Source organism: Microtus pennsylvanicus, chromosome 9 (genome assembly GCF_037038515.1).
Source record: "Microtus pennsylvanicus isolate mMicPen1 chromosome 9, mMicPen1.hap1, whole genome shotgun sequence".
NCBI lineage: Eukaryota > Metazoa > Chordata > Mammalia > Rodentia > Cricetidae > Microtus > Microtus pennsylvanicus.
Window position 1 is genome coordinate 42,433,313 of NC_134587.1, and position 16,768 is coordinate 42,450,080.

The 16,768-nt window shown below is 52.5% G+C and overlaps 1 protein-coding gene across 2 annotated transcripts in view; it reads left to right on the top strand.

Moving 5' to 3' along the window:
* Col5a1 (collagen type V alpha 1 chain) overlaps positions 1 to 16,768 on the top strand; it is a 150,961-nt gene that overhangs the window by 109,851 nt on the left and 24,342 nt on the right. For both annotated transcript variants that reach the window (XM_075985567.1, XM_075985568.1), the window contains exons 37-52: positions 75 to 128; positions 2,789 to 2,842; positions 3,586 to 3,693; positions 5,185 to 5,274; positions 5,556 to 5,609; positions 6,757 to 6,864; positions 9,837 to 9,944; positions 11,428 to 11,481; positions 12,310 to 12,363; positions 12,448 to 12,555; positions 13,304 to 13,357; positions 13,460 to 13,567; positions 14,786 to 14,839; positions 15,589 to 15,696; positions 16,220 to 16,273; positions 16,507 to 16,560. In XM_075985567.1, the coding sequence (XP_075841682.1) occupies positions 75 to 128; positions 2,789 to 2,842; positions 3,586 to 3,693; positions 5,185 to 5,274; positions 5,556 to 5,609; positions 6,757 to 6,864; positions 9,837 to 9,944; positions 11,428 to 11,481; positions 12,310 to 12,363; positions 12,448 to 12,555; positions 13,304 to 13,357; positions 13,460 to 13,567; positions 14,786 to 14,839; positions 15,589 to 15,696; positions 16,220 to 16,273; positions 16,507 to 16,560 (1,224 nt within the window). The remainder of the gene's footprint in view (positions 1 to 74; positions 129 to 2,788; positions 2,843 to 3,585; positions 3,694 to 5,184; positions 5,275 to 5,555; positions 5,610 to 6,756; positions 6,865 to 9,836; positions 9,945 to 11,427; positions 11,482 to 12,309; positions 12,364 to 12,447; positions 12,556 to 13,303; positions 13,358 to 13,459; positions 13,568 to 14,785; positions 14,840 to 15,588; positions 15,697 to 16,219; positions 16,274 to 16,506; positions 16,561 to 16,768) is intronic.

Here is a 16,768-nt window from a genome sequence, read left to right on the forward strand (position 1 = left end):
AAAATGACATAATTTTTGTCACCTGCTTCTCTGAACTGCTGAATGAACCTTCCCTGCTGTGATTCTTTCCACAGGGCCCACCAGGCAAGGATGGGCTCCCTGGACATCCTGGGCAGAGAGGCGAGACAGTGAGTATTACAAGTGCTGGGAACACGGCAATGTCTGGCCTTTCTGGCTGGGTTGCTCACAACCCTATACATAGCACACTGCTGACTGCCTGGCATAGCCAGGGGGTCCTGCCCAGCTGGGAAAGAAGCAAGGCTTCCTGTGGACCAGCCATCTGCTGTTGACTTGGGGTCAGGCTATGGGGTAGGCAGGAGCCCCAGGATGTCACAGTGGAAAACTGGGCAGTGATTCTTTGCTTGTTTTAGTAGCTTTGGACAAAGGCCATGTTTAAAGCCATCGGGACACAGTACTGTGACATCAGAAGACCTGTGTCTCCAACTTTTATTTTCCCTGGGTAACTGTGTGTGCAGCCTTACTGGGGACACCACAGCCCTTATAGGGAAGAGTGCTTGGGGGCTGGGGGGGGCACTCTGTCCCTGTGAAAAGCTGATCACTTAGGCTACAGAACCCCATGGCAAGGGTGGCAGCACATGGATCCCAATATTGTCCATCTGGGAGATTCCAGCTTGGGGAGCTGGTGGAAGGGAGCAAAAAGTGACTTTAGCCTCCTCTGTCATGATAAAGAAGAATCGTTTGTGGATGGGAAATGGGATGGCTCAGTGCGTGAGGTGCCCCATGGGGCAAGCATGGGTCTGAGCTCCCATCCTCAGCACTGATGTGAAAAGTCAGTGTGGAGGTGCAAGTCTGTAGCTCTGAGGCAGGAGAAGGGGAGACAAGAGGGTCCCTAAGACTGTCTGGCCAGCTAGTTCAGCCAATGAGCGGACTCCAGGTTCAGTGAGAGACCCCATCTCAGAAAGAGCACTGCCTGCCTGTGATCTTGGTTGCACTTGTGACCCCGGGATTTCAGACTGGAAGCAACTGAGTCCTCCAAGTGCTGGTGACAACATCCTTGCTGCCACTCTGAATGCTCTCTTTGTGTCCCCTGCCCCATCCACATTAAAGGGCAGTTTGTACAGGCTTAAGCGTTTCTCACCGAGCAGAGTGGGGCCCATGGCGCCGACAGGCTTCTGTGTCATTATATCCAGTTCATTGTGCCTGAAGGTTTCTGGGGGCTCTCATGGCTGAAACTGACCCTCCTGACGTGGACCTTTGACCACCTCATCATATCGAGTCCCGGCACATGCTTTAAGATGTTGTCCCCTCTGCCTTTCAGTGCACAGGGACGAGGAGCCTTTTAATTATGCCTTTGCCAGTGTTGGAGCAGCCCGTGCCGGCTGATAAATGAAGATTACCTTGCTCTTTTGTTTAGAGAGAAAAATTAAAGCATTTCTTCAGAGCTCTGCACATTCTCCTCTAATGCCTTTCCAAGGAGACAAGAGAAGAATTTTGCATACTGTGTGCTTTTCTTCCTCAGACTTACTCTGCAGATAATTAAACCTGTCTTTGCTTGGGAAAGTGTAGTTCCCAGCATCTTCGATCATGCCGCGGCCACCTCTGTAAATATGGGGCCACTTCGGCAATGCCGCTGACCATCCAAGACTTGTCTGGAGACCTCTGGAGTGTAGCCTTTCTTCTTTTCCCTCTCCTCGTCACCTCCTCTTTTCCTCCGTTTTCCTCCATCCAGACACAAGTGGACATTACTTCTTAGTGGGAGCCCAAACTCTGTTTCTCAGCAAGGAGCAGACTCCTCCTTGTCGGTCCTGCCTGGCCCTCGAATGGCTGTGGACCTGGTGGGAGGTCTTTCTTGCCCTCCTCACGGACACTGCCATGAGCAGAGTTTTACTTTGGCTCCTACATCCTGTCAACTTTCCCCCTCTTGACCTGTCCATCACCCCTTATTTTTGGCTGTCAAATAGATGTGTCTCAGAAATGCCTGCTGTGTGAGCTGTGTTGGGCTGAGAGAGAAGAGCTCTCTGGAGACGACAGGGCAGAGTCTGATGTGGTTCATGTGGCCAGTGAATTGTGTGAGATATTAGACTGTCACCTGCTGGCCCTGAGCCACCTGCTCACCCTCCTGCCGTAGCAGTGACCTCTGCACAGCTAGAGCATCCTTCTCAGGCCTTGGGTAGATCCATCCTTGTATACCTGGCAGCTGCAGGTGTATCTCATTGTGCCAACTTTGCTCTGCCATCAGGCCTCAGATCAAGCTTAGCTTGCTGCAGCTTCCTGCTCAATAGGAGAGATCGGGCAGAAGAGCCCAAGTGGGGGGCGAGCCTGGACCATTGTAGGCATGAGCATTTAGATCCTCAAGGAGACAGCATCTATGAAGTGACTTTAAACTAACATATTTGAGCGGACAGCTTCAGAGAACAGCCAGGCCTGGCTCCCGCCCGTCCTAAATATGAAGAGACGCAGGCAGGCGAGTCACCTGCTGTGCGTCAGAGGCGTCAGATAACAAAGGCTAAACCGTCCTACAAAGTTGCTAATGAGCACCAGCCCAGAGACGGCTCTCGTGTGTCCTCAGAAAATGAACACGCAGTGACATGAGGGAGAATAACAGGCTTAAAATCGGTTTCTCAGTACAAAGACGCAGCGTGGAGCTCACCCACCTGACTTCAGTAGTCTCATGAAATTAGTATGGAAAGGGAGCATAAGGCATGACTCCAAAGTGAGGGTTTCGAGCGCAGCCACCGGGATTGGTGCGGGATGGGCTTCTGAGGAGACTATAGCAGTGTGGTGTGTGTTGCCGCAATGGCCCTCAGCTTGCTGACTCTCTCCACAGGGTTTCCAAGGCAAGACTGGCCCTCCAGGCCCCCCGGGAGTGGTTGGCCCTCAGGTGAGACCTTGCAGCGTCCTGGGTCTGGGAGTCAGGGCTCTGGTCAGTTTTCCCCAGTTCTAGGGGGGTGGACCCGCTAGTGGAGAGGCTTAAGTCCCATGGAAAGTTTGTGCTAACTGCAGGAGATGAACCCCTGGAGGGGCTGTGCTGAGAGAAAGCAGGCAGGAGAGCTCAGGTGACCCCAGGCCAAACAGGGCCAGGCTCTGGAGTCACAACTACCCCCATGGGCACAGGGACCAATGGTGTCTTTTTGTCCTCTTGCGGGCAGCAGAGGCACCTGATTCCAACCAATATGGATCAGTGAAGGGCACAGGTTCCAGCTGGGGCTGATGACTTTAGATCCAAGGACAGTATTGTACCCGCCACCTTGCCACTTAGAAAGTCACACCTGACATAATGAGAAGAGACTGACACCAGGTGTCACCCCAGAATTGGAGCCCATGAGGCCTTCTCCTCCCTGTGGCAATTATGGCAGCCCTTGGTATCTTTCTGATCACATCCCAGAAACAGCCTCTCGAGAGGCGTGGGCACAGGGGGACACCAGCCATGGCTAACTCTCCACTGGCTTCATCTTTTCCTCCTGGCGTTTGGACAGCAGGAAGAGCCTTGCGAGAGAATGGAGAAGAATGGGAGGTCCACTGTGGATGCTTTGGCACCATAGTCGGGCTGTCCCTAGGCTCAGGAAGAAGAGATTACCCCCTTACAGGTCACTCACTCAAAACCAACACGGTCTCTCCCTGTAGGGTCCCACAGGAGAAACGGGTCCGATGGGCGAGCGTGGTCACCCTGGCCCTCCAGGGCCCCCTGGTGAACAGGGCCTCCCAGGTGCTGCCGGAAAAGAGGGGACAAAGGTGAGTGTCCGGAAGCTTCCGTGTGGGAAGAATCTTTTTTTTTTCCCAGGGAATCAGTTAAAACTTTGCTTTTCCTCTTGATCTTTCTCAACAAATGGGTAATTTATCAAACACATGCTTCTCTGAAACCTACACGTTCAGATCCATTTTGCTTGAACGGAGACAGGGCTGTGACCTGCTGCAGCTAGCGCACAGAGGGAACATGGGATCAAACCATCCCATACCCTGTGGAGCGTGCCTTCCCCTGCTGCCCATTCCTCCCAGAAACAGACTAAAGGCTCTGAGTCTTCAGCAGCCAATACAGATCTGGTAGAGCACAGTTCTTTGAAAACCCCTCGCTTAAACACACTGAAAATAGATTCTGAAAATGAAAAATGAATGCATTTCTAACCTTGTACTCAGCGCCGACTTTCCCTTTTTTTGTAGTCTGTCCAGTAGGCTGGAGTGCCCCAAATTTGTGGTTGTAATGTTTGTATGCTAGCATAAAATTCTTCAAATTTCTGTGTCAGCAACTAAAAATACGAGCGCTCAGGCTATTTTTTGTTATTGTTGTTTTGAGACAGGGTCTCACTGTGTAGCCCTGGCTAGTCTGAAACTTGCCATGTAGACCAGGCTGTGCCTGAACTTGCAGAGATCCACCTTCCTCTGCCTCCTGAGTGGGTTTAAAGGCATGTGTCACCGTGTCTGGCCCACCCCATCTGTTGATGTGATCATATAAAAATAAATAAGATTAGAGACATTCAGGAAATAAATACTGAAGGAAATCACACATCCCGTAAGTGTGTGGGTAAGTAAAGACATATATCCTCAGATCTGTGTGTATGTGAATACACATCTATAACCCTAACATACACAGCTCTTGGACTATAAATCTATCTATTCTAGAAAAAGAGAGCTCGTTGAGTTCAGAAAGATCTGTGTCTTCCCATGTGAAGCCAGGGAAAATTCTGGAAGATATTCTATCTTTTACACTTTTGGGAAGGGCAAGCCCAATGGTGTCTATTATTAGAAGTGGGTATTGGGGTGGCAGCCAAGTTCCCTGAGTGGTGTGTTTTTAACCACAAGCTACTAGTGTGCCCTTAGCTTGACACGGTCCCATTGCGGAACCCTTGTGGTTCTGCTGGACTTTATAGGTCTGGGACCTGAATGAGCACAGGGAGAGGGAGTCACAGTTGGAGTCCCTTCCCCAGATCTACATACAGAACCAGCCTGGAGAACATGGTTCCCAGGTGTTTGCAGGAGCTGAGCTCAAGTCCACAGAGAAGTCCACAGAGGAACAGAGGCGACGTGCCAGGTCCGGGCTTCCGTCTTCAGCTTCCAAATGGAAACAAAAGCAGAGAATTTCCTTAAAGCCAAGGGGCTAGAGGAAGCTCCGGTCAAGATCCCAATGGATCTTAACAAATGCCACACCCTGCACCTTAGACAATGAAGGAGGTTGAGAGATCAACAGCTGGCACTTCCAGGTAGGGTTAACTCTGGCTCTCTTTCCAGGGGGACCCAGGCCCTGCTGGCCTCCCTGGGAAGGATGGCCCTCCAGGATTGCGTGGATTCCCTGGGGACCGAGGGCTCCCCGGCCCAGTGGTGAGTGATGGGCTAGGGGGGTATTGCAGTATGGTGCACAGCCCTGGGGCTCCCTCTGTGGGTGTGGCGGTATGGTGCACAGCCCTGGTGCACAGCCCTGGGGCTCCCTCTGTGGGTGTGGCGGTATGGTGCACAGCCCTGGGGCTCCCTCTGTGGGTGTGGCTGTATGGTGCACAGCCCTGGGGCTCCCTCTGTGGGTGTGGCGGTATGGTGCACAGCCCTGGTGCACAGCCCTGGGGATCCCTCTCAGTGCCCTCAATCCTATTCCTACTACTTCACAGGGAGCACTTGGGCTAAAAGGCAGCGAAGGCCCCCCTGGCCCGCCAGGTCCTGCGGTAAGTCAAAGTCTTCTATCCCATCCTATCCTTCAGACTTGTTGTTCCTCAGGCAAGGTAGGATGCCCTCAGAGCTGGGAGGGCGTGCCTAGCTGCTAAGGTCCCCATCAAGTGTGTCAGGAGGACAGGGTAGAGAGTAGGAATAGAATCCCTGAGCCAGAGGCTGGGTTGATAGCATCATAGGAGCACGTTGGATGAGGAGCAGCAGGGGAGTGACAGCTTGGAGATCTACAAGTGACCTGTCTGGGCATGGAGGTGAGGAGGGGGACTCACACTTGGTGTGGACCTCTCTTGGGTCAGCACAGAGAGTAGGTGCTCTCCTTATGAAGCTCAAGGATGTGTCCTAGGGCGGAGCACCCAGAACAGGTAGGAAAGGGGTCTAACTCTAGCCTATAGTCCAGAAGCTATTACATGTTGTTTCATGAACTAGCTAATCCCCCGCCAATCCCAGTACCCCAACTGTAAGAGGCTCTAGGACCCTGCCTTCCCAGGCCCTTAGCCGTGGCTCCGTGCCTGAGGCTGCTCCTCCCTGACATGGGTAAGGGCTGTCCACTTTGCTTCCTCTGCCATTCAAGCCAGCCTGATGGATGTGCTCAGGTATCAAGTCCAGATGAGTTTGGGAGTAACCTCCCTTAGCTGGGTTCCAGGCTGGGGACATCAGATGGAACGAGAAACTAGTTTCCCCTTTTGATAGGGTATACGGAGGGCTTGCAGGCTGGGTTGGCCTTTCGGTGTGACCTTAAGCTTAGCCTGGCTCCCTGTTATCATCAGTACCTGTCCCCTCCCAGATCAAGACCCACTCTTCTAACTCTGTGAGCACTTTGTGGGCAGGCAGACCCTACCGGGATGGGTAGGTGCCGGGTCTCCGGAAAAGACCACCAAAGACAGACAAAATAGCACTTGTTCCCAGACAGGTAGGGGGAGAGGGCATGCGTAAGAGGGGATTGTGGGAGGAGAAGAGCTAAGAAGGGTCCTGATGACAGCCCTAAATACTAGACCGAACAGTCCATGCTTGTAGAAAGTCATCTAGGGGCCACCGAGGGCTCTCAAGTGAGCGGAAGCGTGGTGTGACCTGTTGGTGCTTCAGTGAGTCTTACCATACAGCTCAGAAGCCTCTAAAGTGAGTCATTCTCCTACTGTGCTTTAGGGTTCTCCAGGAGAGAGAGGACCAGCTGGTGCTGCAGGGCCCATCGGAATTCCAGGGAGACCTGGGCCTCAGGGACCTCCAGGGCCAGCAGGAGAGAAAGGAGTTCCGGTAAGTACCACCTAGGATTGGGGTCCTCTCCCAGGTTTGGTCCTGTCCCTCCTACTGTGTTATCTCCATGGACATTCTCCTGCCGTGGGAGGAAACAGAGGCTATGGAGTCTGATTATCCTATAGGGATAGACCTATGAGGAGTTCCAGCCAGCTCAACCTGGCCTACCCAGAATGCTGATACCACAGTGGCCTGTCCCCTACAGACCTGTGTTCTGTAGCTACTGTGCCTCCTGGGTAGCTGGACAGTCTGCTGAGTAAATATCACCTCCCCCAAAACCTCATGACTGGGTCTTTTAGGAGAAAGACAAGTGTTTGGGAATGGGTGACCCCTTTGTTGATGAGACCACAGGAGAGAGACACTGTCAGGCAGAGGGGGGCAGGTAGGTCCCCAGAAGGTGGAACAGCTCCTCTGAGAGGCCTGAGTTCACTGGGCGCTGAAAGACCTCTAAAGCCAGGACACTGGGCAGGCCTGGGTTTCCACACAGCCCTTCTCTGATCATCCAGCATGGCTCCCCATTCGTAGTGGCGCCGAACCCCCACTTTGTGTCTACACTTCATAAGCAGTTTCATGCCCTCCCATCACCCTGGATTTCCCACGACCGTGGGGGTAGATCTCACAGATTTCAGCCCAGCTTCCCTCTCTCAGTGCTGGAAGGAGCATCAGTGTAGGGTGGGCATGGATTACCGAGCTGGACACACATGCCCGCTGACTGAAGCTAGTGAAGCTGTGTTCCGTGTGTCCTGCTCTCCTGGGCTCACAAGGAGGAAGAACAGTCAGCTCACATTGGAGCTTCAGTACCACAGAGAATCCTTCAACGTTGTTTCTGCCGATTGATAACAATGTGCCATTTTTAGTCAGGTACCCAGGACACAGGTCTAGCTGGATTCTGAGTCGGAGGTTCAGGACATGTGGCACGTGCAGACTCAACTGGAGGAAGCTCACTGGTTCCAGAGATTCAATATTTAAGTAGAAACCTTGCCAGAACTGCCCTAAGCAGGGAAAAGCTCACCGTCTCCCAGAATAGATCCAGCAAGAGGAAAATATGGAGAGAGGGTCGGTGGCTCTGCAGACTCCCAACCTGACAGAGAATGCAGGGAGAGATGCTGCCCAAACCCTGAACCTGCCAGAGCTCTTTCTAGCTTACGGAGGACAGGCTAACTTGAAGGGGTGGGGACTGAGGTGTACGAAGGACAGGACCGGCTAGCCAGCATCCATGGCCCTCTCCTGTTGCACACATTTCTTTCTTTGTGTCAGTGGAAAAAATAAACTCCTAGCTGAGGTGAGAAAATGCGTGTTGCTCTCTGGTGATGGGATTTTGTCAAAACTGAGTGTAGCAAGTACTAGTGAGATCTCTGGAGATTATGAAGGGAGAAAAACAAGTCAGAGTTAGGAGGGCAGAAAAGATGAGGATTTGTATGTGTATATGTCTATGTGCATGCTCGAGTGTGTGTATATGCATGGCATGCTGTGTGAATGCCATGCATGTGTATATGTGCGGATGCATGTCTGCATGTATTTGTGTATGTGGGGGAGGGAACACATATGTACAAGCTTGTGCATATCCTGTGTGGGAGCATGCCTGTGGACATATGTGTCTTATTGTTTGTGCTTTTGTATGTGTGTGCACACATGTCATGTGTCTGTATGTATACATGTTTGTGTTTTGCTGTGTATACACACGTGTGTGCATACATATCATGTGTATGTGCGTATATGCATGTCTGTGTGTACACACGTCATGTGTATGTGCATGTCTGTGTGTGCATGCATGTCATGTGTATGTGTGCATATGCATGTCTCTGTGTGCATACATATCATGTGTATGTGTTTATGCATGTCTGTGTGCACACGTCATGTGTATGTGTGTATGTGCATGTCTGTGTGTGCATGCATGTCTTGTGTATGTGTGCATATGCATGTCTCTGTGTGCATACATATCATGTGTATGTGTGCATGTGCATGTCTCTGTGTGCACACATATCATGTTTATGTGTGTATATGCGTGTCTGTGTGTGCATGCATGTCATGTGTATGTGTGCATATGCATGTCTCTGTGTGCATACATATCATGTGTATGTGTGCGTACATGTCATGTTTATGTGTGTATATGCGTGTATGTGTGTGCATACATGTCACATGTATGTGTGTATGTATGCCTGTACAGGCAGGGTGTTCACAAAGCATTGAGAGAGTAACAGAGATTGCATAAGCTGCTGCTCAGGCCATCCCGTAGCACAGCATGGTCCCTGCTCACCAGCTCTGAAGAGCCCAAGCAGACTCGGGAACTTCCGTTCACAAGCTCTGCTAATAAGCTTCCTGTCACTTTGACAAATATGTGAGAGAAACCACTTAAATCAAAGGATTTGTTTGGGTTTGTGGTCCAGAGGTTTTGGTTCATGGCTGGCTCCATTGCTGTGGGTCTGTAGTGGGACAGAACATATGGTGAAGGACATGCTGGATGCTGGATCAGAGCTGCTCACCTTAGGGCAGCCAAGAAGGCAGTGGGGAGAGGGAGGTGAATCTTTTTCTCCAGAACAGCTTCAGTGACCTGCTTTTCCAAATGAAGTCCATCCTCCTCGGATTTCCACAGCACCCACAGACAGAACCAAGGCCTCACCATTGCATGTTCAAACGCAGCACTAACTGTGCCTCAGTTTCCTCATCTCTAAGGAGTCCTCCAAACAGCTCCCTGTTCCCCTTGGAATGACTCAGGCTGGACTCTGCGGGACTGGATTAATGAGAATTCACTCTACGTGGTATTCTGAGCGTGGCTCTGGTGCAACAATGAGACATCCATCCACAGTTCAGAACTGGGCAGAATCACCTCCACTCCTCTGGATGGCATGTTAGGACCATTCCCGCACACCCCCAACTTCCTGCCCCGGGGCCCTTCTCCAGGGTGAGGAGCGGTGCTGGCACGATGTTCCCAATATCAAGCTGTATTGATCTGAATTGCCTGTCTTCTCTAGGGCGAGAAAGGTCCGCAAGGCCCAGCTGGCCGCGATGGCCTCCAAGGTCCTGTGGGGCTCCCTGGTCCAGCTGGCCCCGTGGGTCCTCCTGGAGAAGATGGAGATAAGGTACGGAGAAGTAGGAATGTGTGTGGCCTGTCGGCAATAAGTATAAGGGCAGTGTTTTAAGTGGCATCATATATGATACAGAGGGCTCAGCCAGCAGAGTGGTGCTGTGCACCTTCAGACCTGGAGACAGCATCATATATGATACAGAGGGCTCAGCCGGCAGAGTGGTGCTGTGCACCTTCAGACCTGGAGACAGCATCATATATGATACAGAGGGCTCAGCCAGCAGAGTGGTGCTGTGCACCTTCAGACCTGGAGACAGCATCATATATGATACAGAGGGCTCAGCCGGCAGATCGGTGCTGTGCACCTTCAGACCGGGCACGAGGGGATGATTTTAAAGCAGCACACAAATAAATAACAATAAGACCTGTAGCATGTGTCGGGAGCCTGGAAAGCACATGGCTCCTTGGCAGCTTTTCTGTTGCCTGAGATGTGTGCAGGTCGTCACCAGAGCTGAAGCCCTTTCAGACGGGGACGGTGTGGGGCTGGATTTAATGAGGTTTTACGCTGTGTATATTTTTAAGAGTTTTCTCTTGAATGATTGAGGCTCTGTTTTTATTGCTCTTTCTGATGCTGTTATCGATGAGCCCGGGTTTTATACTTCATTAAGGAAAGAGTGTGTGGCTGAGTTCTTCAGCCTCGCTCTCCATTTGCCAGAGCTCTCTCGTGATATTGCTGCATTTCTCACCTCTACACAGAGGATATCTTAGTCTTATGTCTCCATGTGGGGGGGGGGCTGTCCAACGGAACCACCAGAGAGGATCGTAGGCTACCACATCACCATGTGTACTAATACCTTTGCAATAATCTGAGGATCATAAAGGAAATCGAGGAGCCAGCGAGCTGGTTCATCAGTAAAGCGCTTGCCTTGCTAGCATTAGAAGTGAGTTCGACTCCCCAAACCCATGCTTAGAAAACCCAGTGTGGTAGTGTGTCTATAACCTCGGAACCTGGGAGGCGAGACAGGAAGAACCCTGGGGCTCCCTGGCTGGCCATCCTAGCTGATGGAGGCAAGTTCAAGGCCAGTGAGAAACCCGTCTCAAAAAGGAGCAGATAAGACGTAGGGGACGGCAAAGATGGCTCAGTGGTTAGAGCATGACGGCTCTTATAGAGGACTGAGGTTCAGTTCCCAGCATCCACATGGCCGCTCACAACTGCCTGCAACTCTGGTTAAAAGGAATCCAACACCCTCTTCTGGCCTCCCCAGAGTGTCTGCATCCAGTGCTCAGACATACAGTCAGGCTATGCACACACACACACACACACACACACACACACACACACACGCATGAACACCTAGGTATACACAGACATCAAAATCATAAAAAAAACCAAGTTCAAGTAAGGGGTTACTTTCTTTTGGAAAATTTCGGGACCATGTGGAGAGCAACTGTTGTTAGTCTCCAAGAAAGACTGCCCTTGGGACCGAGAAGGGCACATCCAGCCACTGGACTAACAACATCCTTCCTGTCCATCCCAGGGAGAGATCGGGGAGCCAGGGCAGAAGGGAAGCAAGGGGGACAAAGGCGAGCAGGTAAGAGCGTGAGCGTGCTGGAGTGGCTGCCGAGAGCAGAATGACCCTGTGTTCATGCTCCGTGATCCCAACACCGCAGACTCCCGGGTCACACCCGTGTGCATGTGTGTTCAGGCGTGTGAGAGACTCTCTTGGTGCAAAGCACGACCAGCCATGTGTCTGCCTGGGGGCTCATCTCTGAGGACTCAGAGCTCTGTAGAAGCAAAACATCCATTGTCCCTTGCCCTTTCATACATTGGAGGTGCTGGGTTGTGGGTGCTGTAGCCCCATCTCCCATATCAGCCCCCTCCAGCGTCATGAGACTCCCCTAAGCCTCAGATTAGTACCAGTGGTGACGTCGCTAGGCGTCAGTACAGGCTTCTGGCTGTCTGTTCCAGCGGGCTTTTCTCTCTCTCCATTCCTGAGCCCACGGTGATAGGTGCTTGAGGACAGCATGCAAGCAAGGGTCATGGGGGAGTCCCTCCCTAGCTCAGCTCTTAGGAGCTTTGAGCCTTCTGATCCTTGTCCGAGGGGGTCTCTTCTGCCACAACTGGGCGTGTGTGTGGGGGGGGAGGGATTGCTGGGAGGACACGGAGTGACCTGCCCCGCTTCTGTTACCCATAGCAACATGATCGTAGTTGGATTGCGTGCCTTGCCCACTTCTCAGAACCTACAACTGGCTTGTGCCATAATGCTAATCATTAGTGTCCCTCTGATGACTGGCACATTTGGGGACTCTCATTCAAAAGTCACATCCTGCTCACCCAGCCGGTTCTGGAGACAGAATCAACCTACCACTGGACTCGTCTGCAATTCCAAAATAATTATGTCTCTGTTTGACCCCTATAGGGTCCTCCTGGACCTACGGGTCCTCAAGGCCCCATCGGGCAGCCAGGTCCCTCGGTGAGTATCCGTGTTGAATGACATAGCAAGGCCCGCCTCTCAAGCTGCTATCCCTCCTCGCTCATGCTCACTTCTTTCCTCCAGGGAGCAGACGGTGAGCCTGGCCCTCGCGGGCAACAAGGCCTGTTTGGACAGAAAGGAGATGAAGGTTCAAGAGGTTTCCCAGGACCACCAGGGCCAGTGGGATTACAGGTAACCATGGAGCTTCCCAGGAACCCACCCCACCCCGCCAAGAAGAGGTGTCAGTATCTTGCTAAGCCCACTCTTCCTGTCATTGTAAGAATGAAGAAACTGAGCCTCAGTAGTAGGGATTGGAAGTGCTGCCTATTTCACAGGAATGTGCACGCACACACGCACTTACACATGTTCATATCTGAACAAACCACCTAGAAGTGACAGCCATCCCCCCAGCCCACCCCATTCATTGCCCTCTAGGTTACCTGTTTCTGCCCAGGGTGACTGACTCTACTGGATGTCCATAAAACCCCAAACTCACTGTGCACTGTAAAGCGTACACCAGCCTTTCGTTTTATGTTATGGGCCATGTTGAAGGCCATTAAATATTCTTTGAACACAAGACTTTATTTTGGAAAACACAAATTGTAGTTAGTGGTGGTACTTGGCATATGGTGGGGACTTGATTTATCCGGAAGCTTCCCTGCTGCCAGCTCATTAGGTTTATTGTTTTATGGGAAGCTGCCGTAAGTAAGTGCTGGTGCCCATAAATCCTCCCATTCTCCTCTGATTATATCCTCGGCTGTGTGAGCCCTGGAAGCAGGAAAACTCCTTCCGCGGAGGCAGACTCACGGAAGCACACTTCAGGGCCTTCAGGAAGCATCATAGGAGTGGCAATCATAGCAGGGCTGATCATGGCTGTGGCACTCGTGAGAGCCTTGAGCATCTCTCACAGAGTAGCATCTCACTAGTTTTCTGTCCACAGGGTTTGCCAGGACCTCCAGGAGAGAAGGGTGAGACAGGAGACGTGGGCCAGATGGTAAGTGGCTGGGCCATCGAGGCCCAGTAGGGCTCCCCTGGTTTACATTTTGGGGAAGGGTATTTTCAACTTGTCTTGCCCAATGTTCTTTCTTTCTCCCAGGGCCCTCCTGGTCCCCCGGGTCCCCGAGGACCTTCTGGAGCTCCAGGTGCTGATGGGCCACAAGGTCCTCCTGGCGGAATCGGCAACCCTGGTGCAGTGGGAGAAAAGGTGATGTCCGTCTGCTTATCACAGTGTCTGCCCCATAGCTCCCTGAGAAGTAGTGTGTTTGTGTGTACACACAGTCGCATGTGCCTGTGTGTGGATGCACTCGTGTGCCTGTGTATGTGAGCACACATGCATGTACGCATGCATGTTTGCACAGAGACACTCCCATCACACCCATCTTGAAACCTAAAAGTAGATGCATGACCTCAAGTCCAGAGCTCTGACAGTGGTCGTTTGTAACAGCCATTTGCAAAATCCAAAGCAGTAGCATGCTGGCTCCCCCACACCCCACCCACTTCCTTCCTTCCTACTCAGATCTCCTTCCACACTGAGCTTGCTGTGACCGCCTCTTCCCAGTTCTGTTTTCTCACAGCCAGGGCCTTGCCATTCCTGATGGTTAGGGCCTGGCCCTTGAGGCTGACTGAGCACCATTAGCCCAAGCATGTGGGCACGGATATGTGTGGATGTGTGCATGCATGCTTGTGACTACACGTGTGTGTATGAACCGTGATGGTCTCAGTGTGAGACTGAGCTCCACAGGGTACTGGGAGGATGGCTTAGCAGGCCATCTTGGGCCTTGAAAGGGCTAGAAGCCTACGGTCTGCCCTTCCTGGGGCTTGCTCCTAATGCAAGGCCTTACGCTCGGGACAGGCTGGTTTGTGCTTGTTCTTTATGATAAGAAAGGGAGAGAGAAGTGGGTGTGGGTTAGAGGCACCGCTGTCTCCTCCCCACTGCCTCACCCCTACACGGCCTTTGTTTGCCACCATCTCATAGGCCCTTCCTTCCTGTCTCAGCACTGCAGGAGAATACACTGGGTCTCTCGCTTCTACCCGGCTTCTTTTCTCACCGCTGTGACAAAATCCCTGAGAAAATAACTTAAAGGCTGGTGGGCTGTCTGGCTCATCATGGTGGGAAGGCATGGTGGCCCGTGTGCGAGGAGGCAGAGCACTTGCTTGGGACAGCCTTGAGTTGGTGTCCCTTGTGATCTGCACAGTGCCCCGACATCCCCATCCCCTCACATCTCCCTCATGTCTTTCCCATTCCTTCTTCTGCATTGGCTTCCCACTGCACTCCTGTGAGCTATCTGGACCCCACAGAGTCCTGGACTCCGGTGCCCAAGGATAGGCAGGCAGAATGGGGCAGTTGGGCAGGTGCTGCCACATGGCCCGTCCCTTATCACCATCGGTGAGGGAACCTTCCAACACTGTCTTGTCTTCTCAGGGGGAGCCTGGTGAAGCTGGAGAGCCTGGTCTTCCAGGAGAAGGAGGCCCCCCGGTGAGTGTGGCCCTGGAGGAGCAGTGGGATGTGCCTAGTGGGAACATTGACAAGGCATTGGACCAGAAGCTTCATTCATGCCTCAGTTTCCCCTCCCATGAAATGGGAGTCATGACCCTGCTCTGTCAAACAGAACTATATTGGGAAGGTGTAGCATCTTGTGGGGGCTGAGCTTGTGTCCGTGCGTATGTACAGACATGGGGCTGAGCACACGTGTGTGTGTGTGCGCAGACCGCAACAATGACCTCACAATCATGGCCACCGGTAACTGCCATCTGTGGTACATAGACCCTTTCACAGACTGCTGTGGTATGAGCATAGCCACCCTGTTAACTCAGCTAGCGTTGGCCTCTGAAGGTTGGGTACGGTCACTGAGAGGACGTCCCCAGAGTAGCTTTGGATCTAGGAAGCATCTTGTGGGACTGAGGTGTCTCAGTTTCCCACTGTTTCCTATGCCTGAACTATGGGACTCCCTCACCGCCTTTCATCAGATCAGGAATCAGACCTTACCTAGAGCTGAGGTTTTAGAAGGCCAGGGTTCTTTGCTTGCCTGGTGGTACACATGAGGTTGCTATGGAGAATTAGAGGCAAGAACAGTTCCATCCCCATCCTGGAGCACAGGGATGCTGGGAAAGGGCTGCCGGCGTGATGCAGCAATGAGTCCATGGATGGCCAGTTCCAGGCCAGTGCCTTTCAGGCTCTGGTGAGTACACAGTGGGCTCTGAGAACTGAGCTGTCTTCCTCTCCAGGGACCTAAAGGAGAAAGAGGGGAGAAGGGAGAAGCTGGCCCCTCTGGTGCTGCTGGACCCCCTGGATCCAAAGGCCCTCCTGGAGATGATGGTCCCAAAGGCAGCCCTGTAAGTAACGCTAGATGCTGTGGTGTCTGGGCAGCATCTGTTCTGAGTCCCTGTAGTGCCTGCACTGGGTGCTCCCTAACCTAGGAACAGCTGTACGAATGTTGTGTGTTGGAAGGGTAATTCTGTCTACCCTAGAGGTTTCCACAGCAGCTACTGATGAAGCTGCAAGAGGGGGTGGGGAGGCCTGGGACAGAAACAGCAGCCAGCGGGGCTCCTGATGGAAGGCCTTCAGGCTCAGGATGCTGCTTTTCCCTGATGGCCCCAATTTTGCATCAGAAATTAAAGGGGCCACCAGAGTGGATGTGTGGGTAGGGCACCTGCCCTCACTAGGCTCAAAAGAGCAGAAGGCTGCTGCTCCATACCTGCCTCCTGGGTGTGTTTGCACTTACGTGGACTCTTCAGGATAGGGGCCTCACGATCAAAAGTGCTGGAGGGGTCGGCACTGTCCCTTGTCCTGAGACCTGGGTGGTAGTGGGCCATGCAGGTGTGTCAGGCTGCTGATAGTTTCATTCTCTTTTCTCAGGGCCCTGTGGGCTTTCCCGGAGACCCTGGTCCCCCTGGAGAGCCAGGCCCTGCAGTAAGTGTCCTCCCATCTCTGCCACCTCTTGCCATCCCTAATTTGCTCATTCGCTGTTTCTACCCTTCTACCGGGTTCTCTAGGCCACAGCGCCCCTCCAGGTTATCCCTGTTCCAATGCCCAACTTTTGGGCACAGTAGGTGCACGTGGGTTTGGGAAAGGATCTGAGAACATACTAGGGCTGGAGGGTGAACTTGATCTCTCCAGTGGAAGCAATGTTCTTGTTCTCACAGGGTCAAGATGGTCCACCTGGAGACAAAGGGGATGATGGTGAACCTGGACAGACGGTGAGTTGTGGTCTGATGCCTTCCTGGTAGGACCATCCCTGCATTCTTGGGTCTTTATGAGAAGCCCAAACTTAGGTCCCTCTTGACTGTGGCCAGAGCTTAGGAGCCCCGGGACCTAATGGAGGCTGGGACCCTTCCTCAACAGGAAAGACGCATGTGTGGTCCCACCAGGGGACCTGCCCAAAGTCTAAGGTCTCTGCAGAATGTC